Source organism: Triturus cristatus, chromosome 4_1, assembly GCF_964204655.1.
Source record: "Triturus cristatus chromosome 4_1, aTriCri1.1, whole genome shotgun sequence".
In the NCBI taxonomy this organism is placed as follows: Eukaryota; Metazoa; Chordata; class Amphibia; order Caudata; family Salamandridae; genus Triturus; species Triturus cristatus.
This window is the reverse complement of record NC_140585.1, coordinates 94451566-94479209: the sequence shown is the minus strand read 5'-3', so window position 1 is coordinate 94479209 and position 27644 is coordinate 94451566. Positions and strand designations below refer to the sequence as shown.

The 27644-nt window shown below is 49.3% G+C and overlaps 1 protein-coding gene across 2 annotated transcripts in view; it reads right to left on the bottom strand.

Moving 5' to 3' along the window:
* LOC146839637 (uncharacterized) overlaps positions 1 to 27644 on the bottom strand; it is a 590171-nt gene that overhangs the window by 309100 nt on the left and 253427 nt on the right. The window contains exon 7 of one of the 2 annotated variants that reach the window (XM_085650371.1): positions 5792 to 5890. The exons of the other annotated variant lie outside the window; for it this stretch is intronic. Coding sequence (XP_085506497.1) covers positions 5792 to 5890 — 99 coding nt within the window. The remainder of the gene's footprint in view (positions 1 to 5791; positions 5891 to 27644) is intronic. 2 annotated transcript variants of the gene reach the window in all.

The window sequence follows — 27644 nt, the reverse complement described above, 5'->3', positions numbered from 1 at the left end:
CAGATGGATTATATCCAACTGGAGCGCTGTAATAATCTGAAGTATGTCCTAGTAGTGGTCTGCGCTTTCAGCAAATGGGTTGAAGCGTACCCTACGAAAGACAATACTGCAATGACTACTGCGAAGATGCTGCTGAAAGAGTTCTTCCCTCGATATGGCGTCTGTAGACTTCTGTGGAGTGATAACGGCCCTCACTTTGTAGCGGATGTTATAAAGTACGTCTTGAAGGGCCTGGGCATCACCCAGAAGTTCCACGCCGTGTTTCACCCTCAGTCTGCAGGCCTAGTTGAGAAGTATAATGGTACACTGAAGCTTAAGATCGCTAAAATTCAAGCTTCAACGTCTTTGACTTGGCCAGACGCTCTGCCACTGGCGTTATTGTCAATTAGATCGGTACCACACTCTCGAACTGGCCTTACACCTTACGAAATTGTCTTCGGACGCCCAATGAATATTTGGGGTCCGCCAAAACCTAAGGCTATGTATGATGTACCTTGTGTAATGATGAACGATTATCTAGCACAGTTAACGGATAACTTGGTTTCTATCCATCAACAGGTCCGAGAGGCGCTCCCTGATCGGTCTACCGGCGAAGGACATGGTCTCCGGCCCGGTGACCATGTCATGGTGAAAGTCTTCGACAGAACGAACAGTTTGGAGCCGAGATGGGTGGGCCCTGAACAGGTCCTCCTCGCAACGAGGACGGCTGTGCGAGTCTCCAACCGAAAGAATTGGATCCACTCTCTGCACTGTAGGAAGGTGCCGCCCGGATTGGTGGAACCTGCCGTGCTGACCGATCAACGAGAAATCTTGGCTGCAGAGACAGGCCGTGCTGCGGAGCCAAACGCCACTGAGGAGCTCTTTCCGGACCACGCGACTCCTGGAGAAAGGCGATATCATCTTCGACCAAGGAAGTGAGTTTTCCAGTACCGGGACATACTGTCAGAACGGCCCTTGGGTTAGTGAAACGGAGAGCCGATGAGGCAAGGGGGGGGGATCAGCCCTGCATTAGTGTAGCGACACCCGTCTTGGCCCGCTGGTGAAGAAATCAACCGCTGCCCAAGGGGAAGAGTTCTGACAGACTTTTTAGTTTCAGGAAGATATTGGTTTTATTCTTATCTTTACCTTGACATGGAGAAAAAGAAAATACTTTGTGCAGTAGGGTTCGTGTTGACAGTAGCTATTGTTGGGATAACCACATGGTTCGTGGAGGATGTAACTCCCGCTCGGAAAATTCTTGTGTTGACAACTGCGGTGCCTGAGGAGCACTACTTTTATACATTACCGTATCAAGAGTTGAAGCATCGACAATCTTACTTGAATAACACTTTCATCCAGATGCTGCATCATACCCACGTTGCTACGAATGCTACGAACTGTTGGATATGTGGGATGATGCCAGCTCATCAGAAGAAAGGAGGAACGCCATTTATACCACTTCCTTTCTCTCATAATGGCTCTTGTAGAGCATGGTATACCTTGCTTTTTGCTACTCGGAAACCAACAGTGGGACGATTGCTCTTCAGACTCAATAAAGAATGCCATCAAGACAAAAATGGGTATCCACAAGCGAATGGGACAATTTGGGAGTGGGAAGAGTACCGACCAGACAATGAATCCATTCCCTACATCTTTACGAACACAAGAGACACTGTGGGAAAGGACAAGTTTGTAATTCAAGTAGCACAAGCTCAAGCGGACCTGTGTGTCCAGAGTGTGGGTTTTATTCCAGTTGGTGTTAGTGATTGCATTACTGTTTTGAATATTGATGGGTTGAACAATAGTACCTTCTTGGCCTCCCATAATACGTATTTTGTGTGTGGAAATAAAGGTTACTACCGTCTGCCGGCTGGGTGGTCTGGGGTATGCTATGTATCATTTCTATTACCTCCTGTATTCCTAGCACCCGCATCTTATCATAAGGATCTGAAATTATTGAATAATGTGACTGTGAATAGGTATAAACGTACTTTATCAATTGATGATGTAGATCAGACTGATACCAGTCTGCAACAGTATATTGATTTTAACTTAGGACTGTTTTTCTTTGTTGGAGCTGCCCTGAACAGTAGGAAGATCCGAAGGTTAACAAGAGTGGTAGAAGCTGTGACAAATCAGACTGCTGCTGCTCTTGGGAATCTTACGGAGGAATTACAGATTACTAGAATTGTTGCATTGCAGAATCGTATGGTATTAGACGTTATGCTAGCTGACAGAGGAGGAGCATGTAAAATTATTGGAAGTAGCTGTTGTGTGTTTATCCCTGATCATACGCCATCAGTTTATAATGCCATCAATAAACTGCATAAAATTGCAGCTGAGATCCATACAGAAAACGGCACTTGGTCCTTTTCTGGATGGTTTTTGGCGTTAATTACTGCCTGGGGATGGAAGGTTCTAACTGGTCTCTGCATTATTGTAGCGGTTCTGTTTTCATGCTGTATCTGCGTTCAGTGTGGTCCTTTACTCTGCTCATTATGTGTATCATTTTGTATCCCCGATAAGAAAGCTATTGCCGATGTTGCTCACCAGAAACGTCTAGCTAAAGAAGTTGAAGAAATGATGACGATTGACATATATGATGATTATCTTAACAAACAGGATGTCTTCAGTAAATGCTGAAAGGGTCGTCTGTTGTAAATTGAAACAACGATGTGATTAAGCATTTACTAAAGACATTAATTCCCCTCTTATGGAGCATGTTTTCTCTGTAATGTTGACCGAAGTTTGGACTCCATTTTGTATTGTCATGCTTCCACGTGTTCCCCACGAGAAGAGTCCAACCTCTGTGTTAGTTGCTCTTGTAATCTGCCTAGTAACAGTCTATAAATAGCTCCTTTTTCCATCTGGCACATGCCCAGACTTGACCACATCTGTTATCAGTTAGCCTTGCTTGACCATGTTTTCGCGGGCTCAAGGAGTGTGTTAGCTCCGCCCACATATTGATTCAGTATCGAAAATGACCATAAATGGTAATGTTCTTCGGCTTCATGTTGTATCCACCCACTTATGAGCCCCTCTATTGTGTATAAAAGGGGACTGTGTACGCAAGTTCTTTGTGCTACTCTATGCAATACTGAAGAGTGTTTTGTGGATTGTAGGACCACCCTTAAGGGTTAATAAATGCTGTCTTTGTACTTTGCAGTTTCCGTGCCAACTTCCTTATAGATTCCGTTACAGGAGAGCGAACCCTTGTGTCCTGCGGGCCTAGCTGGGGCCTGTATTCATCAAAACCACATGGAATGCAATTAATAATCAAAAATGAGAGCACAACAAGTCAATCATTGTCACTAAGATGGTCAGCTGCGGTGGCCTGAGAGACAGTAGGTGAAGAGCGACGCAAACCGTCCAGAGTGGTCATCGTATGGCACCCCAAAACCAGCCAACAGTAACACAATATGCAGCATAAGGTACACAAAATAGTAGTGTCAGGTAACAGCCAAGAGGTTAATGCAGAGGAAGACAACCTGTGGGGTGGGCAGCTGCCCGACCCACCAACTAGCAATAAGGCAACAGCATTTGAAAGGTGGTGCTCAAAAAGCAAGGAGTTCAATCATTGTCACTCAGGTCTCCGTGGGCCGCAGACTGGGAGCCGTGGGGCGGGGAGCATGGACGCTTGTCCAGTTTTTTTGCAAAGGCCATAGCAGCCCTAGGTTCTGTGAAGACATGTGTCTGGGAGCCCTGTTAACACGTAGCTTGGCCGGATAGGCGAGGGAATAGGAAACATCAAGCTTCTGAAGGAGTCTCTTCGCTGGGAGGAATTCACGTCTGGCAGCCTGTACTACAAGGGTGTAGTCCGGATAGAAGGCGAGTGAATTTCCTTGGTGCTGTATCGCACCTTTCTCCCTGGCGGCACGCAAGATCGCATCCCGGTCCCGGAAATGGAAAATGTTGGCGATGATGGGGCGGGCTGGTAGACCCGGAGCGGGCCACGGCCCCACGGAGCGTTGGGTACGCTCGATGACGAAGACCGGAGACAGGACCTTGTCAAAGAAGTCACGGATTAGCTGTCCAATGTAATCCTCCATTTTGGGAATATTTTTAGATTCGGGTATGCCGATGATGCGGAGGTTGCTCCGATGGAAGCGGGCCTCCAAACCTGTTTTTATTTTTGATCAGCTCGAGCACTTTGACCATTTGTTGGAGCTTTTGGTGATCTTCTGTCACGGTGTCCTCGACATCCGATATTCTAGTTTCAGCCTGTGACATTTGCGTGTCGTGGGAGTCCACTCAGGCGATGACAGTGTCCAGGCGGGTGGCTAGCGAGTCCAGCTGCAAGGCGATACCAGAGACCGCTGTCTTCACCTCGAGCATGATGGCTTTAAGGTCCTTGTCTCAAGACGGCCCTACATCAGCCTGGGTGGTCCGCCCACCGGAGTCCACAGCGGCCCCATCCTGCTTGGTCATTCTAAGCTGGTCAAAGGCCAGCTTAGGCTGCTCAGGGTCAGCCTTCCCCATGAGCAGGCCACAGTGCGCACCCCCGCTCCCACCAACACAGCCAGGTGATGAGATCGGTGAAGATAGGTGTGGAGGATCCGGGAGCAATGGGGGGCGTCACGGCAGCAGGCGGGTCAGGATGCGAGAGGCAGGTCAGGTAGCGCAGCAGGGAGGGGGGAGCTAGGGAGACAGCCCACGTGCCTCCACCAGCAGTGAGAGAGGTCCCCTTCTGAGCGCAGCAGCAAATGGGACGTTCAGACGTTAGCACTATTCTGACAAGGGAGACAGGAAAAACAAGCAAGGTAATATGTATGGTGATCAGGCCGTCTGACGGGGCCCCCCAGCAGCCATGCAGCACAATGAGGGCAGCTCAGGCCCGCTGCTGGGTGTGAAGTGTGGGCCCGGCAGGCTGTCGGGCGGGATATCCAGGGCAGGCCTGATCAGTGCCCAGCAAAGTGTCCAGTTACTGGGCCCAGGATCACGCCAGGAGCAGCAAAGGGGCAGGCAGATGTCCCTTCCACGTCAGGGGGGTCAGCAGGACATACCAGCTGAAACAGCGGGGCCTCCCAGGCCATGCAGCAAACCACAAGCAGGTGCAGTTGGTTCCAAGGCTGGCCCGCCGGCTATGAGGCTGGGCCCAATTTACTCTTGTGGTCAGGGCGCTGAGCACGCACACCACCCGGCCCATCACTTGCCTGAACTGCAAGTAGCAAGGGTCCACAAAGGAAGAGAGGAGGCCGGCGGCAGCAGGGACAGCCATCGGCGTCGCGGGGCTCCAGGCAGGTAGGCAGAGGCAGGGAGACCGCCCGGCTGACGGGCGGGATATTGCGGGCATAATTAAGATCTGGGTCCCACAGTACGGCAACACACGCCCAATCCGGCCGCTGGTCACCCCCGCAGCAAGTGCACTCCTACCTGTATCAGCGGCGGTCAGCAAACAATGGGCAGTTTCAGTTCTACACCACGGATGCAGTCCGCTCAGTCCGCTCTTCACCTCCACCAGAGCCAGACCCCGCAAGCCAACAGCTGCCACCAGTGAGGCCCCACAGCCACGCGTGGAGTTGGGCGCCTGGCAGATCTCAGTATAGGAAGCTCGTTGCGGGCTCCAGAAAGGCTCCCCACGCTCCATGTATTACAGGGACCACAGGGATCTGTGGCAGGTAGTCCGGTGATAACGGTGTCTGCAGGATCATGTCGGATGAAAGGCTTGGCCCGCAGAGTCCACTTAGGGTGCAGCCAACTTGCAGCCGGCTAAACCACGCCCCCAACACAGATCAGTTTTTTGTGCAGTTTCAACCAGCTTCTTTTCATTGCATTCACTGTGAATCTGTCCCACTCACACATTCCTTCTCACCTTCATTACAGGTCGGTCCTTGGAATCCGTTGTCACATTTGCACGTGCCATCCGAAGCGCACGAGCCATGAATGCATGTACTTGAATTGCAAGATGCCACTGTAGAAGAGAACATATCAAATAGAAATAAGGAGAAATGCATCACAATCCGTGTGAATTGAAGGTAAAAGATTAATTTTTACAAATGTCTATAGGGCTGTTTTAATGAGTTGCCTTTTCTCAACTCAGTTCATGCTATATCTTTACTCATCTGGTCAAGGACTGGGCAGCAGCTGTTTCTGATGTACGTGGTCATAGTGTCCAACAAGCACTTAACATAAACATACAGAAGTTTCAAAATATGATCTTTTGTATGTTTTCCTAAAATGCCTTATGTAAGTTATAACATCAAAATACCTATTAAATGATGGTTTAATGATTTTTTAAGGTTATCATACAAAACTTGCCCGTAGGGAGCTGCGCTATGGTACTGGTGGTGCACAACACAATAGCAAAAAACAAGACACAGGAAATGGAATCATGATTTTCCAATGCCTACTTTAGAAGTACACAATGAGTTCGTCTGGTTGGCTGTGGCAGATAATTACATGTAGTTAGGAAATAAAAATGTATGGAGGGTAAAATAGGAAGATCGCAGGCACAGGTTTGATGTGTACTTTTGAGAAGGTCATGTTTCTTTTGGTAAAGGTGTCTATTAACCCTGTGCTGAGTTTTCCACAGATGAGAACTCATATACACATTTCTTTTATCTACCGGATGAAACATTTTTCCCTCATTAAATAAGCCTTCCCTTGCACCTCTACCAAATCTAGAGTTGTTTATTCCATTCCACACCTGGATAGTAGTTACTCCAGCCCTTTGCTCGACAAAATATTTGACCAAATCTAGGGTTGGGAGTGATCTGAGGAAAGTCTGAGAATGCCCAGAACCATATAAACTTCCAAGGAAAACCACAGTGAAATGCAAAGTTCCTGCCCCTTATGACAGATTTATTATTACAAAGTTCTCTGGTAAAAAAAAAAAATATTCATTAGTTAATCTATTTATGCCTGCCAGAAATTACATTTCTACAAATCTGTAAATGTAATTCTGTACTTATGTTTACAACCAATTTTAACTTTGTGAATAGGGCCATTTTATCCATATATTTAGGCACTTTCCATGGACTTGTCTTATTTATTTATTTTTGTTAATTGAGTTTTCAATATAGGAGAGTAACCAAAGGCAGTCACAGTGGAATCTCAGCATTTAACATACAGTGCAGTCATAGTAAGTATACACAATGGGCCATATTCTCAAGGAGCTATCGCTGAGTTATCGGCACTTTATCACTTCCAAATTCACAATAAATTCATCACCCCAATCACAAGCTGGTGCAAAAGCCTATATCGCCAGTTTTCCGGCAATAGCATCCTCAAAAAACATCGCCACAGATGACCCCGGCAACTATCGCTAATGAGATGCAGAGTAGGCGTTCCCGAGAAAAAAGCCGCTTCAACACCATTCCACAACCTTCTCAACGACCAGCCACATCGGCGATAACATCACAAAACAGGCGATAAGGTGAAACTAACACCTGCTCTGACCTGGTGTAAAGTCGGACGACAACCTGCACCAGACAAGGGAGCACAGCCCAAAGCCAAACATGAAGAACAACAGATGCACCCGGGCAACTGAACACGCAGCCCGGAGCCCCAATAGGGTAACAACACCCACCGCCACCACACCCAGGACCCCACCAAACCCCTTCCTGGACCACCACAGAGGCAGCACGGACAAAGACAGCGGACCCACAGGAAACAAACCACCCTCACAGACTCAACACCAGAGGATGTTATTGCCCACTACAGGCTCAAAAGGACAACCATCCTTTGCATACTGACCATCATCGCCCAACAGGCCGACGGCACCAACACAGCAGACAACCAACATCCCACCCGACACAAAGCTGCTGGCTGTGATGCACCTGTTGGTCTCTGGTATCCCCAACCAACACCTGCCATAGTCGGAGGAGTCTCACACCCAGCCGCATCCAAGTCCCTCACACATGTCCTGGATGCCATCATCAGCCTGGTACCCCAGTATCTATACGTCCACCACAATGCGCAGGATCCGCTGGAGACAAAGCAAGGACCATACACCATAGCTGGATGCACACACATGTTGGGGGCAATCCAAAGCACACATGTCCTACTTGTGCCCCCTGGTGACACAGCACACATTCACTGCACCAGAATGCACACGCATTCCATCAATGTGCAGGTAATAGTGGACCACCAGGGACTCTTCACCAATGTCGTCGTCAACTACCAAGTCAGTGTGCATGATTCCTTTATCCTCCGACAGTCCATCATCAACCAGCGCTACCGGGATGGCACCAAGGGAAATGCACAGCCCCTTGGCAAGTTCCAAATCAATACCCCACACGCCTCGACTCCACAACCATGCAACTCACAACTCTGGCAATACACATGTCACAAAATCACATACAACATGCAAAACAACATGCCCACCCACCAGACACGACAGAACAACTTGCAATGTTAACCTGGGCCTGCCGTGAACATGACTCATCAACGGCATGACACCCCAGCCACACAACAGCGGAATGTGGGGAGAGGTGGGAACCAGGCATTTGTGAAGGTGGCAGGAGAACCATGATTGGGAAAGTACACAATGCCAAGAGTGGCGGCGATGTGCTGGACTGACCGCTGTATGCAGAGCATACCCATATCCATGGCGACATACACCGCTGGTGTAAGGAGTGTAGTGGACAGTAGACGCAACCATGTCACTCCAGCCAGTGGGGTAGTAAGCAGAAAAATAGCTTGTTACATCCCCCCTGTAAGCGTGAGCAGAGTGGGCTGGCCTGGCGTACACCAGGCCAGCATAGGGGTGTGAATAAAAAGCATGTAGCCCTGGGCGTAGTCCTCTTCAGGAATGCCCAGGGCTGCGCTTTTCACCCCACCACGAGGCTGACGCCGTCCTCCTGAGCGGAGTTGCCTGCGATCCTGTGCGCCCGCTTGTTATATTTCATATCCGTACCCTGACATAGATTTAGAAAACATCGTACTCTTTCCCTACATCATCTCTCCTTCATTTCATATGAACGAGCCTTAAAAGGACATAACTCCAAATAAGGACAGAATGCCTTACAGGGAATGAATGCCTTATAAGGACTGTCACCTTTTTAGGACTAAACCTTTCACCTAGATCATGATGAGGGTGGGTTCTGCCCGATCGATATTGCTAAGACGTCATCCTTAGCACATATGAATAATTTATGAATACACTCTCCAGGGGGCCATACTTCACCTCTCCTATCTACACACAAAGGTTTAATCCCCCAACATCATCCTCATATTAAACAATGGGTAACACACGTACATAGACTATATAAATACAGCACCCTTTGCTATCAGTAAGCAGGAGGCAACCGAGTCTTGAAGGCCGACACACTGACCAAAGATGCTGCGGCTCCGGCATGCCATCGCTCCAACTGACAATGGTCTAACCATCCCTTGCGGAGTGTCCAACTCAAGTCCAGGACAAAGTCCCACACTCTCACTATTCAGATATGGGGGTTCGACTAAACCCTAGCGGGATTCTTGGCTCTTAGATTCTAGGCCATTAGTCTCTTAGGCTCATTAGCTCTTTGGCACCTAATCACATGCTAGGTACACTTAGGTACATCTAGACAGGCATCTTAGGCGTACGCAATTTATTTTATAAATGCATTTCATATTCATGTATAAGTTCGTGACTATTGCAAAATGGTAGAACAATACTATTCCTTTTTATTCGCTGTACTGCTGGTTCTATATCTCTGCTACTGTGTTACAGTTGTAACAGTGCACTTATTTTATATGAGATTCTTATTGTGAACACGCTCGACTGTTTCTTCTCTGTATCTCTCTGAGAGCAACACAAGCAAGCACGAGTGACTGAGTGAACAGTAGTATATTGTTTCCATGGGTGTGAGGTTATTGTGTTCTGAAGCTACCAAAAACAAATCTCTCTGATTGCAGGAGATTCTAGTGGCACCACGAGCTAGTTAATGCAAACCATAGGCTAACATATGCAGTGGGGGTGTACCGACTCAGTTTTCAGCCAATCCCACAGTATATGTTATCGGTAAATGGCGTAGGTCCTGCATAGCTGGGTACTATTAGGACTACACTACAGCTGGACCCGGAACCCGTCAGGCCCGCCCCTGGGCAGCCAGGCCACACTGATCACCTGCCGACACCGGCGTGTTGCAAGGAGGGCCCGCCACATGCCGGCGCAAGCTCCAAGCCTGAGGCCTGTGACCCTGGCAGCCTCCCAGACCATCACGGCCTCCATGACACAGGCACACTTTACTCCATTCTCGTTGACGTACTCTATTGCTGCACCCGGCCTACACTACGGTCAAGTAAATCACACATTTTGAACTGAGTCTTGATTACACAAGGGAAGAGTACATATGTTCCTTTCAGATCTTATGTCAGTGTACTCCCCTGGATGTGGTGCCACCAACTCTGTGCATGGCATTCCTACGACACATGTCTGTTGTTCCCTGCTGACTACAGCCTTCGGCCTACACTACGGACAAGCAGGTCACACATTTGGAACGGAGATTTGATTACACCATGGCAGTGAGCACTATTTAAGGCAGAGTTTATGTCACTATACTCTCTTCGATGTGGTGCCACCAAGTCTGTGCATAGCAGTACAACCACACGTGTCTGTGGGCCTATGCGGACCACTCCCCTCGGCCTACGCTACTCACAAGTGGGCCACTGAATTGAAACTGGACATTGATCATTCAAAGTCAGAACACATATCATTGCATGCAAGGAGAGGCGTAAGAGGATGACGTGTTGCAGTCTGGAGGGAATAGGATCATCGTTACGGATGTCACTAACTCTGTGCATTGCGAGCCAATGACATGTGGCTTTGGGCCACTGCTGACCACTGCCTCCGGCCTACACTGCCGTCCAGTAGGTCACGGAGTCTTCATTTAGCAATGTCGGAGTTCATATCAGTGTACCGGCATCATCCTACCAGCACCGGTGCCACTAAGTCTGTTCCCCGACATTCATGGACACTCTCTGGTTGAACTTTGGTGGCGTCTGAGTCCATGGACTAGGGATTAGTTTTCATCCTCATGTGGCTGATGCCTAATTGGTGTTGGCAACGAGGCTGACGCTTTCCACTCCCCCATTTGCTGCTTCCGGATAACATCAAACCTCTGCATCATGCCCTGGAGGACACCTTCCACTGTCCCCCGCAAACCTCCGCCATGTGTCTGTGGCCCTGCACTGTCCGCTGCCTCTGGCCTCAACTGTGGCACACCAGGGCCCACACGTCAAATTGAGTTCTGAGCGGCCTGGACGTCGCATCACCGCAGGAGGCACATGCCACCGCTGCCAGGACTAACTCCAAATGCCAACTGCCAGTGCCGAAATGGTTGTACTGGCAGACTGATGGAGTTGCTCGCACCTGTTGTGGATGCCATCTTCAGCCTGTTCCCCTGCTCAGCACTCCAGGTGCCATTATCTCAGTGCACCATGAATCATATTTCATTACTGTTTTGGTTATGTGATGTGGAGAGCTCACGCAGCAATGCCACCTCAGGCAGTGTGGGAGACCAGGTACGACGATGAGGAAGATGATGCAGGTGTGACACCCCTCCCTGCAGCTGCACCAGGAACAACCCGAAGGGACACAATTCTAGCAATTTCTTCACATGAGCGCGCTCATCTCTGGTGCCCCAACTTCAGTGCACTGCAACTCATGGGCACTTCTGTTTGCATGTTGAGTGACCTCCGTCCTTGCTCAGGCTCCCTCCATGTTGCTTAGCAGTTGACTCTTATTATGCAGGTGTTTTCTGTTTCCATTGCACTGGTGTCCACTGTTCAAGTTGTTGCCAGCACCAAGCACTCCGTGCAGGCTGGATTATACTTGCCCCACACACATCCAGCACAGGCATCACTGTACATGTGCCCCTGCCAATAAAGGGGCCGGGCAAACGTGCCCGTAGCTTCTACATGATATATGCGTGTGTCCCTGTGGTCTTGCTGTATGCATGAGGGCCCTACGACATTGCATTGTGCTGTGTACAGCGGACGCAGACATGTCACCGCAGGCAGCGGGTCGGAGCTTGGACACGTTGCTTTGTCGTTACCCACTCAATACGATAAGAGGGGTGTACTGGGCCGACTGATATGTGCATGGCCCTGGGTGTGGTTCTGTGCTGGGAATGTGCATCTGCATGTGTCTCTGTCGCAGTGTGGGTCTCCTTTTTGGGGTGTAGGTGGTCCCTGATGGGACTTGGACACCCACGTTTGTGGTCCAGTTCAGCTTCCATGAGCTCTGAGCCCACCCGCACCTGTTCCGCCACCTCCTTTTGGTATTCTGACACCTGGCATTGGAATGCGATGTGTGCCTAGGTGGAGTGTTGGGAGCCAGCCGTGGTGGCGGGTGCTTCCTGCTGTGTTGTCTGTGCAGTGGCTGGAGTCATCCCTATGTAGCTTGGCTGCCCTGCTCCTGGGGGTGGTTGCCTGTGATGTCCATGAGCTGGTGCAGGGTGTCGGTGTTGAAGGTGTGGTGGTCATCTCGGGCATCACTGCTGGGTTGTCTGGTCTGACCTGCTGGAGGTGTTTTTTGTCCTGCTGCAATGTGAAGGGGAGATGCATGTTGACTAGGCCTGGGCGGTAAATTCCGTTCCTCTCGTGGAATTTGCGGAATATGGGTAATTTTGCGTTTCGTGGAGAACGTGGAATTGCACAAAATTCTGTGTTCCACGGCTTCGCGAAATTTTTTGCTTTTTAACGTTCTCAAAATGCGTGTTTGCAAGATATTTCCCCCCGAGCACGCAAACAGCGATCGCAAACAGAAAAATGCATCGCGAACAAGCAATTCCGCGTGTTCGCGGAATTTCTGCGTGTTCGCAGAGATTTCTTACCGTTTCGCGAACATTTACATGACGCGACTAACTCAAATTCCGCCCACCCCTAATGTTGACATGTATTGTGGCGCATTGTTCTGGTTGACATGCAGACTGTGTGACAATGTACATTGTGACTGTTTGGGCGGGGTTTGCAATTTGAGGGGGGACCATGGACATTTGAGCTGCATGACTGATGTGAGGTTGTACATGTATATATGCATCTCACTCTTTCCTGCTCTGTTCAATGTGATTGGACTGTTTCTGAGCATGTGCAGACCCAGTTGTGTCCCCTGTTATGCAGTGTTGTTGTTGCACTTGGTACCACATTGTCATGGGATGTGCTGTGATTGCTATGTGTGTGTGCTGCAGTGTGCCACGGGATTCAGGGACATGATCCAGGTTTATTGTGGTTGTGCAGTGTGCTACACATCGATGTGCATGTGTGCCATTGTGCCCATCTCCCCCCGTCCCCCCCATCCCTGGTCGTTACTCACCCTGTTGTTGTTGTCAGGTCCTCTTGGCTGTGTCAGTACTCTCACCTCCTTGCACTGTCTCCACACTGATGACTGGCCTCCATTTCTTCCTGCTCATCCTGTGGCGCAGGACTCCCACCTCCTGTTGCCGTTGCTGCCTTCCTGTTGGTGGCGTCTTGGTGCCTGGTTTGGGTTTTCACATCATGCCAGCGCCTCTTGGCCTCCTCCATTGGCCTCCTCGACACTCCAGCTGCATTCCAATTGTTGTCAGTTGATGGTAGTGTCCTGTCACCTCAGCGACACTGGTCTTGTTTTCCTGCGGACTGCAACCTGTCTTCCTCTCCCTCTTCTCCCTGGCCTCCCCCAAACCCGTTGTACCTTGCTGGGGGTTTGTGGAGCTTGTGGGTTCCCGTTTGACTCTGCGCTCGGTCAGGGTGCATCCATGTTGCTGCACACTTTGGATTGTTTCTGGTGTGTTTTTCTTGTTCTGCTTTTATAGTGCATTTTCCTGCCAGACGCGTGGGATATGCGTGCCTGCCGCTGGTTTTCGCAGCTTTTTGTATCGCAATTGGCCTCATTGCAGCTTTTTTTGCATTTGTGTTTCGCATCTTTGCTGTGTGGTGTTGATTTTAACACGGCCATTTGACGCGTTATCTGGTGACTATCGCATGGTACCGCCATGTTCTGAATACTTGGTTAACACAGCGTAAATTTCCCGCAATAGACTGCGATATTGGAGGTTGCTTTAAGTAACTTTTTGATGGTTATCACACGTTCTTGAGAATATACCCCAATATCTCTACAAGATCCTGCAGGAGAATACATGGATGCAATCAGAGGCATATGTGATTTACAATTAAACAAGACTCAATTTTTGCTCAGCTGCGAACAGAATCAAACGAGTTTAGGATTTAAACACATGGGTTACCCTCAACACGAGATATAATGTAAGAACACGAATCCGATCTGCACAATCAAAGTGAGACCCCTTCTACAGGTGCTTTTGTTGTTAAATAACTCTGGTACAGGCTCCAAAAGACGATTCCGGGGGATGCGGGGGCAGCAATTAACTATATAATTCAGATTGTGTATTACAGTAAATCATATCTTTAGACCAATCAGCGACCATAGGTGCTGGCCCCAAGCCCGCCTCATCGCTACCCTGCACTTTGCTAGCAAGAAACCCATATCTGTCAAGCGCCACGCATCTTTATGCAATCGTTTCGTCCATCCTAATAAAGCCACTAGTGGGTCATATGACATCGCCAGCCCTGTAATATCACTCAGTGTATGGAAAAATAATTTACGGATCTGGCGACCACTGGGCATGACCAGGCAGTATGTAAGGACCTAGCCGGGCTGACTTTACAACCCTCACATTCTGCGGTGACTCGCAAACCATACTGACATAACCTATCAGGTGTGTAATACGCTCTGTTAAGGAACTTAAAATGTAGAAGACAATGCCTCCCATTTAATGATACATATTTTGTAACCTCGCAGCAATAGAGCCAGTTGATGTAATCTAGCACCATCCCAAGATCATTTTGTCATTCCAATCTAGCTTTAGTGTAGTGATTATTGCAGTAGTCCTTTGATATACTGTAGATGCTGGAAACTGTCTTACTTGGTGAGTCCGAGCATAATAGTAAAGAAAAGAAAGCTACCTCTGGGGGTTTGAGCATGTCTTCATCAAGCATCTAACCAAGTGCATGCCTCACTCTATAGAAGTGAAACCGAGCGAGCGGTGTGTGATTATGGCCATCTGCCTCAATCTCATCTCATTTTCAAACTGCGCCGTCTGAGAACAAGTCGCCTATTTTCATGATGTTAACTGAAGCCAGAGCTCGGACCACCACTTTCTCACAACATATCGGCAGCCAGTGGCACCATTCCACCGGGGTCAGGGGGAGAATAGGACAGTGCTCGCCTGTCGTCTTGGTAAATTTTGCCATGCGTGGTTGCAAGACTTAACGGAGTCTAATATTCCCGGTTGTCTTGAAGGAACATGGAACAGCAATAAGACGAGAGGGGAGGGCGCTGCTGCAAACTTTTCAATCTGTAAGTGCGGAAGACCGGCTTGCTCGTGTAGCCAGTGGTAAGAATCCAGGGCCCCAAGGCCTTCCATAGAGTAAGGCAGTGTAAGGGTATCCCACCTGACACGAGGGTGTTACCCGGCCCAGGCCAACTTCAACAGAAGTAAGTGAATTACCTTAAACATATGTGCAGGGAGCACCATCGGGATGTTCACAAACAGAAACAAAATCTAGGGAGCACCACCATCTTCATGAGAGATATGTGTCCCAAAAGGAACAGGGGAAGATGGATCCATCACTCCACATCATCTTCTAATTTAGTAATTGCTTTGCCATAGTCTTCGCGTAGCACCAGCTCAAAACATGTGTGCACCTGGACTCCTAAGTAACGCACAGGTTCAGTGGTCCATATTAGAGGGTAATCTAACTCAAGCGGCTCCATGGCTGCGGAGAGTTGGACAATAGTTGACTTAGTCTAATTCATTTTAAGGCCAGAGAGATCACCATATTTTACCACCTCATCGAGAACTGAGGAAAGATTGGACTCCGGGTCTCTAATATACAAAAGTGTGTCATCTGCATAGGCTGACACTATGAGGTTATATTTCGAGAAACGGATTCACCTGTGCCCATGGTACTCCCTCAGCACGCATGCCAACTAAGGCATATAACAAAGGCGATAAGGGGCATCCTTAGCGGGTGCCCATCAATATCTTAATGGGGGAAGTCTTTGTATCTCCAACTCCTATCCTGGCTGAGAGGTAATTGTATAGAACCGCCACTAACTGCAGGAATACCTCTCCCACCCCTAGTTGCCTCAACACTGCCTGCATACAGGACCATTACACAGGGTCTGAGGGCTTCTTTGCATCAAGGAAGACTGAAGCAACCTTGATTTCCAGTTTGATATGATTTATAGCTCCAAACACAGTTTGTAGGTTATATGACAAGTTAGGGCCACATACAAAGCCCGACTGTTCCGGGCCAACGAAGATCGGCCACAACGGAGCTAGTCAGTTAGCCAGCCTTTTTGCAAACAGCTTGGTGTCGATGTTAAAAAGGGACAGTGGCCTATAAGATGAGCATTCATTAGGGGATTTGTTTGGCTTTAACATTATAACTATCAGAGCTTCCCTCATTGAGGGGGGCATTCTCCTATCCTCCCACATCTCCTCGAATAGGTTGATAAGGAGCAAAATGAGCAATTCCTTGAATTCTTTATAAAAAACGACTGTGAGGCTGTCCTGCCCTGGAGCACTACCTGAACGCATTGAATTGAGCACCTCAAATACTTCTCCCACATCCAATGGCCTAATTAAATATCCCCTTTGCTCATCAGCCAAATACAGCAAACACAAGGAGATGATGGATGGACTGCTGAAACCTTTTAAACACTCACCCCCAGTCCCAGATCTGGGTTTAATCCATCACCGTTCTTTAGCTCAATTTGCCACCTCAGTTCAGACTCAGCTGCATGCAAATCACTTTTTTTTTTTTCTTTATTGTCCTCATCTCTATCATGACTGCAAGGCCAGACTGTACAAAAAAAGGCAGCAAGGACTTATTAGATAAAAGGCGTGCTGACTCAGAATTCAACTGGTATAGGTTGGCAACTTACCGAAGAGGACCCAACTCTACAGCAACAGCCAATATCATAGATAGCCCAGAGCCCAGTTGTTAAGTCGGCAACTGCTGACCATATGCCAATGAAGCCAATGCTGACCACTCAGGCAAATGAGAGCTACTTGAGGTGGCAAAAAGATTGTATCATGGCTAGATAATCATCGGACTGGGGGGAAAAAAAAAAAAAACCCCATCCGCTAAGCAATCCAATCTAGCAGCAACCAAAAAGCTCTTTTCCTTGGATTTCCAGACCTGGCCAGGTCGAGCTTCGAGATTTGGGAGATGGATAAACACCAATCAAATAGAGTTGGGGGATCAGGTTCTTTCCAACGCTTACAGATTTCCCTGCGTGCTGCCAGCATACAATAGAAAAGAAGATTATTTACTGGACTCCGAACCAAGTAAAAAATTCCGAAGACTACTAGTCTAAGATCAATAACGACAGGAAAACCCAAGGAAACAGTAAGATTCTTGGCGATGGCGTCCCAATAGGATGACAAGTTAGGGCATTCAAAAAACATATGAATGTCAGAAGCTGATATCAAGCCACATCGAGGGCAAGCAACCTGATTGTCACTAGAAAACTTGGACAGCCTCTGTGGGGAATAGTATGCCCTATGTATAGTAAATAGGTGGTTTCTTCGAAGCCAAGCTGGCTTAACTATATCCCACATAACTGTGCAGGATTTTATCCAAAAATCATGCACATTGCAGCTGGATACCACGGGGCCCTCTAAAGTTGCTCAGGTAGATTAAATTCCCCGTCAATCTCTTCAAGTATTAAATTATACCATAGGGAAATCTCTTTTGAGACAGGTGGTTTGTCCAATAGAAGAGATAACAGTTGACTGCTGCCCCCTACTAAAAAGTTCTTACGACGTGGATTTTGACTATGAAGAGCCTGTGCCCAGCTTGACATTTGGAGGAATTTAAACCTTGAAAAATTGGGACCTATTTTGTTACTTAAGAGATCCCAAGGAAGCATCACCCCTTCAGCAAATAGGTCTCCCCAGGTTGATATACCCGCCTCTTTCATTGGAGCAGATAGTGCATCCCTTGTCCAGGCCGGGGGTTCCGGTAGATCCCAAATAGGTGCTCTGTCCGAATGGTATCCCAGTTTGATAGATGATCTAATATTATATTTTAGCAAAACTCTGTAGTATCATGCAAATCACTCTTGACCTGTGCCCCATTGGAACAGTCCAGCCCGAACTGCCAAGCCAGGTCTTCCCTGAACCAGAAACATGCATCCTGGGACCGGTTTCAGGGTAACACCCCTCATCAGCCAGGATGGCTTGAATCCAGTGGCAAAATGAGCAAGGGACCAACGTCTGGGCATACCCTGCCAAAATAGGGCAAACAAAGCAATCACACAGAGATGATGGACGGACTGCTGAAACCTTTTAAACACTCACCACCTGTCACAGATCTGTGTTGAATCCATCATCTTTCTTTAGCTCACTTTGCCACCTCAGTTCAGACCTAGCAGTATGCAAATCAGTCTTGACCCGGTGCTGCATGGAAACAGTGCAGCCCGAACTGCCAAGCCAGGTCTTCTCTGAACTGAAAACAAGAATCCTGGGACCGGCTTTGGGGTAACACACCTGATCAGCCAGGCTAGCTTCAATCCAGTGGCAAAGTGGGCAAGGGACCCATGTCAGGGCATACCCAGACAACCTAGGGCGAACAAAGTAAACACAAGGAGATGATGGATGGGGTGCTGAAACTTTTCAATCAATCATTCCCAGTCACAGATCTGGGTTGAAGCCATCATCGTTCTATAGCTCACGTTGCCACCTCAGTTCAGACCCAGCTGTGTGCAAATCAGTCTCGACCATGTGCCTCATGGTAATAGTCCAGCCCGAGCTGCCAAGACAGATCTTCCCTGAACCAGAAATACGCATACTGAGTCTGGTTTTGGGGTAACACCCCTCATCAGCCAGGCTAGCTTGAATCCAGTGGCAAATTGAGCAAGGGACCCATGTCTGGGCATACCCTGCCAACTTAGGGCAAACAAAGAAACACAAGAAGATGATGGATGGAGTGCTGAAACTTTTCAAATGCTCAACCCCAGTCACAGGTCTGGTTTGAATCCATCATCTTTCTATAGCTCTCTTTGCCACCTCAGTTCAGACCTAGCTGTATGCAAACCAGTCTTGACCCAGTGCCGCATGGAAACAGTCCAGCCCGAACTGCCAAGCCAGGTCTTCCCTGAACCATAAACAAGCATCCTGGGACCAGTTTTGGGGTAACACCCCTCTTGAGCCAGCCTAGCTTCATTCCAGTGGCAAAGTGAGCAAGGGACCCACGCCGGGGAATACCCTGCCAACTTAAGGCGAACAAAGCAAACACAAGGAGATGATGGACGGAGTGCTGAAACTTTTCAAACACTCACACCCAGTCACAGATCTGGGTTGAATCCATCATCGTTTGTTAGCCCACTTTGCCACCTCAGTTGAGAGGCAGCTATATGCGAATCAGTCTTGACTCTCTGCCTCGCAGGAAGAGTCCAACCCAAACTGCCAAGTCAGGCCTTACCTAAACCGGAAACAAGCATCCTGGTACCAGTTTCAGGGTAACACTCCTCATCAGCCAGGCTAGCCTGAATCCAGTGGCAAAGTGAGCACGGGACCCACATCTGGGCATACCCAGGCAACTTAGGGTCTACAAAGCAAACACAAGGAGATGATGGATGGAGTGTTGAAACTTTTCAAACATTCACCCCCAGTCACAGATCTGGGTTGAGTCCATTATCATTCTTTAGCTAACTTTTTCACCTCCGTTCAGACCCAGCTGTATGCAAATTAGTCTCAACCCTGTGCCTTATGGGAATAGTCCAGCCCGAACTGCAAAAACAGGTCTTTCCTCAACCAGAAACAAGCATCCTGGGACCGGTTTCAGGGTAACACCCCTCATCAGCCAAGCTAGATTGAATCCGGCGGCAAAGTGAGCAAGGGACCCATATCTGGGCATACCCTGCCAACTTGGGGTGAACAAAGCAAACACAAGGAGATGATGGATGGAATATTGAAACTTTTCAAACACCCAACCCCAGTCACAGATCTTGGCTGAATCCATCAATTTTCTTTAGCTCACATGGCCACCTCAGTTCAGATCCAGCTATATGCAAATCAGTCTTGACCCTGTGGCTCACGGGGACAGTACAGCCCAAACTGCCAAGCCAGGTCTTCCCTGAACTGGAAACAAGCATCTTGGGACCGGTTTTGGGGTCACAACCCTCATGAGCGAGGCTAGCTTGAATCTAGAGGCAAAGTAAGCTAGGGACCCAAGTCTGGACATACCCTGCCAACTTAGGGCAAACAAAGCAAACACAATGAGATGATGGAAGGAGTGCTAAAACTTTTCAAACAATCACCCCAGTCAGATCTGAGTTGAATCCATCATCGTTCTTTAGCTCTCTTTGCCACCTCAGTTCAGATCCAGCTACATGCAAATCAGTCTTACCCCTGTGCCTCATGGGAACAGTCCAACCCGAACTGCCAAGCCAGGTCTTACCTGACCTTGAAACAAGCATCCTGGGACTGATTCCAGGGTAATACCCCTTATCAGCCAGGCTAGATTGAATCCAGTGGCAAAGTGAGCAAGCACCAACATATGGGCATACCCTGTCAACTTATGATGAACAAAGCAAACACAAAGAGTGATGGATGGAGTACTGAAACTTTTCAAACACTCACCCCCAGTCACAGATCTGGGTTAAAACCATCATCGTTCTTTAGCTCACTTTGCCACCTCAGTTTAGACCCAGCTGTATGCAAATCAGTCTTGACCCTGTGCCTCATAGGAACAGTCCAGCTCAAACTGCCAAGCCAGGTCTTTACTGAACTAGAAACAAGCATCCTGGGACCAGTTTCAGGGTAACATCCCTTATCAGCCAGGCTAGCTTGAATCCAGTGGCAAAGTGAGCAAGAGACCCACGTCTGGGCATACCCTGACAACCTATTGTGAACAAAGCAAACACAAGGAGATGATGGATGGACTGCTGAAACCTTTCAAACACTCATCCCTAGTCACAGATCTGAGTCGAATCCATCATCATTCTTTATCTCATCTTGCCACCTCAGTTCAGACCCAGCTGTATGCAAAACAGTCTTGACCCTGTGCCTCATGGGAACAGTCTAGCCCAAACTGCCAAGCCAGGTCTTTCCTGAACCAAAAAAAAGCATCCTGGGACTGGTTTTGGGGTACCACACCTCATCAGCAAGGCTAGCTTGAATCCAGTGTCAAAGTGAGCAAGGGACCCTCATCTGGGAATACTCAGATAACTTAGTGTGTACAAAGCAAACATGATGGATGGAGTGCTTAAACTTTTCAAACACCCAACCCTAGTCACAGATCTGGGCTGAATACATCAACGTTCTTTAGATCACTTTGCCACCTCAGTTCAGACCCAGCTATATGCAAATCAGTATCAACCCTGTTCCTCATGGGAACAGTCCAGCCCGAACGGCAAAGCCAGGTCTTCACTGAACCAAAAACAAGCATCCTGGGACCGGTTTCAGGGTAACACCCCTCATCAGCCAGGCTAGATTGAATCCGGTGGCAAAGTGAGTGAGGCACCGAAATCTGGGCATACCCTGCCAACTTAGGGCGAACAAAGCAAATACAAGGAAATGATGGATAGAGTACGGGTTAAATCCATCATCGTTCTTTAGCTCACTTTGCCACCGCAGTTCAGACCCAGCTGTATGCACATCAGTCTCAACCCTGTGCCTCATGGTAACAATCCAGCCCGAACATGCCAAGCCATGTAGGAAGGTGGAATCTGACTATATGGTTGCCCCCACTTTTTTCCTGGTGTTTTGCTGGTTTATGGCTTAGTTGGACTGGGATTGTGCTAATCAGGGCCCCAGTCTATCTGCTTTCTCTGTAAAATGGTTTCTGTGTACATTAGGTACATTTCTAATTGGATTGTGGAGTGCCTTATCAGCCCATAGTATATGGTATACTATGTACCTAGGGCATAGGTGCCTCAGAGGCCTACCAGGGGCTGAAGCATGTATTATGCGACCCCTGGGAAGCACTCCAAAATGACACCACAGGTCTGCTACTGCAGCCTGGGTAAGGTGGTGCTTGCATCCCTTACAGTGGTATAGGTTACCTATAGCCACTTATATATACAGACACATATCAACCTATAAGTCACTCCTATGGCAGGCCTTGACAATCCTGAAGGCAGAGTGCTTGGTTTTGTGTGAGAGGGTGCCCAAGTATGAGCTGAGCCCCTCTGCAGCTTTCGGAAATACTTCCTTATGGCTGTTCTGTGATACAGCCATGCCATATACTCTTAAGTGGATTATAACCTCACGGTAAATGCTAACTTTGGAATGGCTGCATCAAAACATGTTGTGTTTGGTGTCAAACATCTTGGAATACTACCCCCTGCCAGTCGTGGCGGCGGGGTTAGCATTCCACCCTTCCAGAGGGAGAGACATGTTGACACTGGTCTACCCGGCTAAAACTTTCCAAAGCCCTGGCATCAAAAAATGGATGCCACTGCCACAGACACGGGTCTGGCCTCCTGCTGCTGAGGGAAACTCCTGCAGGGGAGGCCTGGACAATAGGTTTCCTGTCACAGGGAGGTGTAACCACCTCTCCAGACAGGCAGATGTGTATTGGGGCAGGGTGGGTGCATTCAGAGAATGCTTTTGAGACATTGCCTGGGGCACACAAGGTGTCCCCATGCATAGCCCAGTTCAAACCTGTTGCAGGGGCACTCAGCCCCTGCTCTGGCATGAAACTGGACAAAGGGGAAGGGGTGTAACCACCCCCACCCCAGGTCCTCCCATAGGTGGGACCTTAGAGTTAGTCCAACCCCTAAACTTAGTATAAGTATAGGAACCCAGTCCCTAGGATGTGAGATTACCCTGGACTAAACTCTGCAACATATATCCTGGACCTTCGACTTTCTATCATGACTAGAAGATGGAAGAAATCTCCCTTGGGGTCAAGGAGTGACTCCCCTGCTTGGCAGGCACCAAAGAAGCAACTGACCGGTCTGCATCGTTGAAGCTCCTGCCGGATGCTGAAGTATTTGCATCACCAGAGGTGGATTTCCAGACATTCCTGAGGCTACCCTAAGTCCACAGCAAAGCTGAAGCCAGTGGGTATCATGGGTGACATGGAACAGTGACCCCTGGACACCGTGATCTTTTGCAGCAACAGCATCTTCCTGTTTCTTCTCGAAGTTGTGCGTTGGGCTCCGAGTAGCCCCAGCCGTGAGCACCTCCTGCACTGAAGATTGATGGCCTCCACTCCACGAGTGACCCGTGGGCCAGTTTCAAGTGCGACCGCTTGAGTCTCCATCGTGATCACTAGCCCGTTGGCAGGCAGGTCCCCACAAAGGTAACTCCTTTTCTGCTTGGGCTTTCCTGGTTGCTGCAGACTTGCCCTGACTTACCCTTACTGGGTGAGTCCCTCAGACCTTGCTGGTCTGCACCGCAGTCCTTTCTCTGAATTCCTGTGACTTGCCGTTGCCAAGGCCTGTTGGGTCCAATCTGGTCGCCGACTTCGTGGCACAGCTCAAATCCGTCTCATGGACTTCGTTGACGCCTCCTGGACCTCGTGGCTGAAGAGTCAAGACACCCATCAACTCACCTGATGCACACGACATCTGTGGGCATTGGTCCATCCTGCCCTTGGTCACTGGCTAGTGACCCAGACTCTGTCCCCTCTGCTGGGTGAGTCCCTCAGACCTTGCTGGTCTGCACCACAGTCCTTTCTCTGAATTACTGTGACTTGCCATTGCCAAGGCTTGTTGGGTCAAATCTGGTCGCCGATACCGCAACACTCGACAGACTTCATGGGACAGCTCGAATCCAGCTCATGGACTTCGTCGATGCCTCCTGGACCTCGTGGGCATTGGTCCATCCTGCCCTTGGTCACTGGCTAGTGACCCAGACTCTGTCCCCTCTGCTTTCAGGTTCCTTCCATCCCAGATCCAGGCTTGGATCTCTTCGGACACTTCTCCTCTTCACAGCAGCAGCAGTTCTTTGCAGGCTTCCATTGCAATCGACAACGGGACCCGTCACCAAAAGACGCCTATGCACCCGGCTTCCCTGGGTGAGGTAACTCGAGTACTCCGGTGCTCCAGTGGATGCTAGCCCTAGAACTTCTTAAGTCCAAAAGGGTTTGGTCCTGACTCGATTCTTAGTGTCCCTAATCTTTAAATTTCCAACCGCGACATTGCCCATAGAAGATAACGGGAACCGGCGGTTGTGTTTACAAACTGTATACAGTCCCTGTGGGTCCCCTGTGTCACTACCTTGTGTGGTTCCTTGGGGTCCCAGCAATTCTACAGGCTCTAGGCCTTGTGTCTAGTTCAGTCGTGGTTCTTATACCACTTTTTTGGTATATGGTGTGGTACGCCCCTAGGGCCCAAACGTTTATTTGTGCTATTACTGATAATTGCCAACTTGTAAACAAAGTACTTCGAACTCCTGTCTCATAAAGAGACTAGAGGGGTGTCTGTTAACCTAAATACATATATTTCAAATATGTACCTGGCGTGGTTGTCCTTTCATTTGATCATTCAAGAGATTATAGACTGGTAAAACAAGCTGCTTTACATTCCTTCAAGACTTAGCCTGAAGGCTGCTCTCCATAGCTACCACTAGGATAGCTTTCAATAAAGGTTGTCTTTAACCTATCACCATAAAGGGTTGTTTGGAATGATACAAGGTGCCCACTAGAACTAGTGGACAGCATATATCAGGCCACCTTCTCACATTGGTGTGCAGCATGTGGGATTCCAGCTTGTTATTGTTTTACCGGATAATCTCAATTGAATTGATCAACTGAAAACCACTAAAGGTACTCGAGGTACATGTAATATCAAGTTTAGCTACAGTATGTTCTACTGAACTTAGAGTTGTGTGTCAAGCGATAGCACGCCCTTTCTACAACTCAAGAGAGTTTAGTAGGCCATACTAGTGTAGGTAGTGCAATACACCACACCACATTAGTATTATCTAACCAGCCAGGAACCAGTGGGTCCCTACCAGGAACCAGTGAGCTCCTTCCCTATAAATATGAGGATCTCTCCTTTGCTCAGCTTAGTGCCTTATGTTCCATTAGGAAGCTGAAGACAGGCAAAAGTCCATCCACCCAGCATCTCATAAAGATACTTAAGCTGTATGATATCTCAGGGCCTAGTGGGTCTGATGGGGTAGGCAGTGTGGGTGGGGCAGTGCCTGAGGGTGGGCCTAGGGGTGGAAACTCCCCTGACCCCACCTCTGATGCTGACCAGACTGGTGACAATGACCAGACTCTGGTGAACCCAGATCTCCTGGATGAGGATGAGGAGGATGACAATAATGCTCCGGTCTATATTCCTCCAGGTAGACCTGACAGCAGGGCTAGAAGGGATAGATCTCTGTCAAGGGGATCTGTCCAGTCTAACTCCTCTAAAGGGACCTTTGTCTCTTCTCACAGAGGGAGGGAAATCTCCCAGGAGAGGGGGGAGAGACTGCTGAAGTATGAGCAAGACAGGTTCAACCTCAGAATGCAGCAGATGGCCTTAGATAGGGAAGCCCTAGAGCTCTACAGAGCTAGTAAAAAGGAGGGACTAGAGTCCCTTGGTGGCAGCAATTTCCCTAGAGATAGGGAAAGGCCTTATGACCATAAAAACCTAAATAAGATTGTCCCTCCCTACCAGATTGGGTATGACATCCAAACATGGATAACTGCCTTGGAGAGGGCCTGTAAAGAACAGAAGGTACCTCAAGGTCAGTGGGCAGCAATCTTATGGCTCTCCTTTGCAGACAAAGGTAGAGGTTAAGCTCCTCACTGTAAGGGAAGAGGATGCTGACAACTGCAAGGTCTTGAAGAGTGCTCTGATTGATGGGTTTGGCCTAACCACTGAACAGTATAGGTTGAAGTTCAGAGACACCCATAAAGCTCAGACTCAAGACTGGGTAGACTTTGTTGATTGTTCTGCTAAGCCTCTGGAAGGTTGGATACATGGCAGCAAAGTGCATGACTTTCAAGGATTGTACAATTTGATTATGAGGGAGCAGATCCTTAATATTTGTCAAAACCAGCTTCTACACCAGTACCTGGTGGATTTTGATCTGACCTCTCCCCAAGAATTGGGAAATAAGGCAGACAAATGGGTCAGAACCAGGGTAAAGCCTAAGAATCAGGGGATTGACCAGAAGAAAGATTCTACCAAGCCCCAAGAGAAAGGTGGGGATAAATCTAAAGATAAGTCCACTACAGGGCCCCAAAAGTCCTCTTCTGGGGGTGAGTCCCAAACTCCTTCCTCTCCTGAAAAGAAACCATATTGCTGTTCTTTGGTGTCACCTTACCTCATCTGCATTGCCAGCTCTTTGGGTCCGCGTTCGCTGCCTGGCTCCCTCCTGCCGCAGCCATTCCAACGCGGCCGCTGTTTGGAGGGGGACTACATCCCCCAGCATCCCTAGCGGCGGAAAGGAAGCTGCTTTCTGCAGTCTCGTGCCTGGAGGCGCATAAATATCAGCTGGGCAACCGGCAGAGCGGGCGACTCTTGTTCTTTGGTGTCACCTTACCTCATCTGCATTGCCAGCTCTTTGGGTCAGCGTTCGCTGCCTGTCTCCCTCCTGCCGCCGCCATTCCAACGCGGCCGCTGTTTGGAGGGGGAGTACATCACCCAGCATCCCTAGAGGCGGAAGAGGAAGCCGCTTCCTGCATTCTCGCGCCTGGAGGCGCATAAATATCAGCTGGGCAACCGGCAGAGCGGGCGACTCTTGTTCTTTGGTGTCACCTTACCTCATCTGCATTGCCAGCTCTTTGGGTCCGCGTTCGCTGCCTGTCTCCCTCCTGCCACCGCCATTCCAACGCGCCGCTGTTTGGAGGGGGACTACATCCCCCAGCATCCCTAGCGGCGGAAGAGGAAGCCGCTTCCTGCAGTCTCGCGCCTGGAGGCGCATAAATATCAGCTGGGCAACCAGCAGAGCGGGCGACTCTTGTTCTTTGGTGTCACCTTACCTCATCTGCATTGCCAGCTCCTTGGGTCCGCGTTCGCTGCCTGTCTCCCTCCTGCCGCCGCCATTCCAACGCGGCCGCTGTTTGGAGGGGGACTACATCTCCCAGCATCCCTAGCGGCGGAAAGGAAGCTGCTTTCTGCAGTCTCGTGCCTGGAGGCGCATAAATATCAGCTGGGCAACCGGCAGAGCGGGCGACTCTTGTTCTTTGGTGTCACCTTACCTCATCTGCATTGCCAGCTCTTTGGGTCCGCGTTCGCTGCCTGTCTCCCTCCTGCCGCCGCCATTCCAACGCGGCCGCTGTTTGGAGGGGGACTACATCACCCAGCATCCCTAGCGGCGGAAGAGGAAGCCGCTTCCTGCATTCCCGCGCCTGGAGGCGCATAAATATCAGCTGGGCAACCGGCAGAGCGGGCGACTCTTGTTCTTTGGTGTCACCTTACGTCATCTGCATTGCCAGCTCTTTGGGTCCGCGTTCGCTGCCTGTCTCCCTCCTGCCGCCGCCATTCCAACGCGCCGCTGTTTGGAGGGGGACTACATCCCCCAGCATCCCTAGCGGCGGAAGAGGAAGCCGCTTCCTGCAGTCTCGCGCCTGGAGGCGCATAAATATCAGCTGGGCAACCAGCAGAGCGGGCGACTCTTGTTCTTTGGTGTCACCTTACCTCATCTGCATTGCCAGCTCCTTGGGTCCGCGTTCGCTGCCTGTCTCCCTCCTGCCACCGCCATTCCAACGCGGCCGCTGTTTGGAGGGGTCTACATCCCCCAGCATCCCTAGCGGTGGAAGAGGAAGCCGCTTCCTGCAGT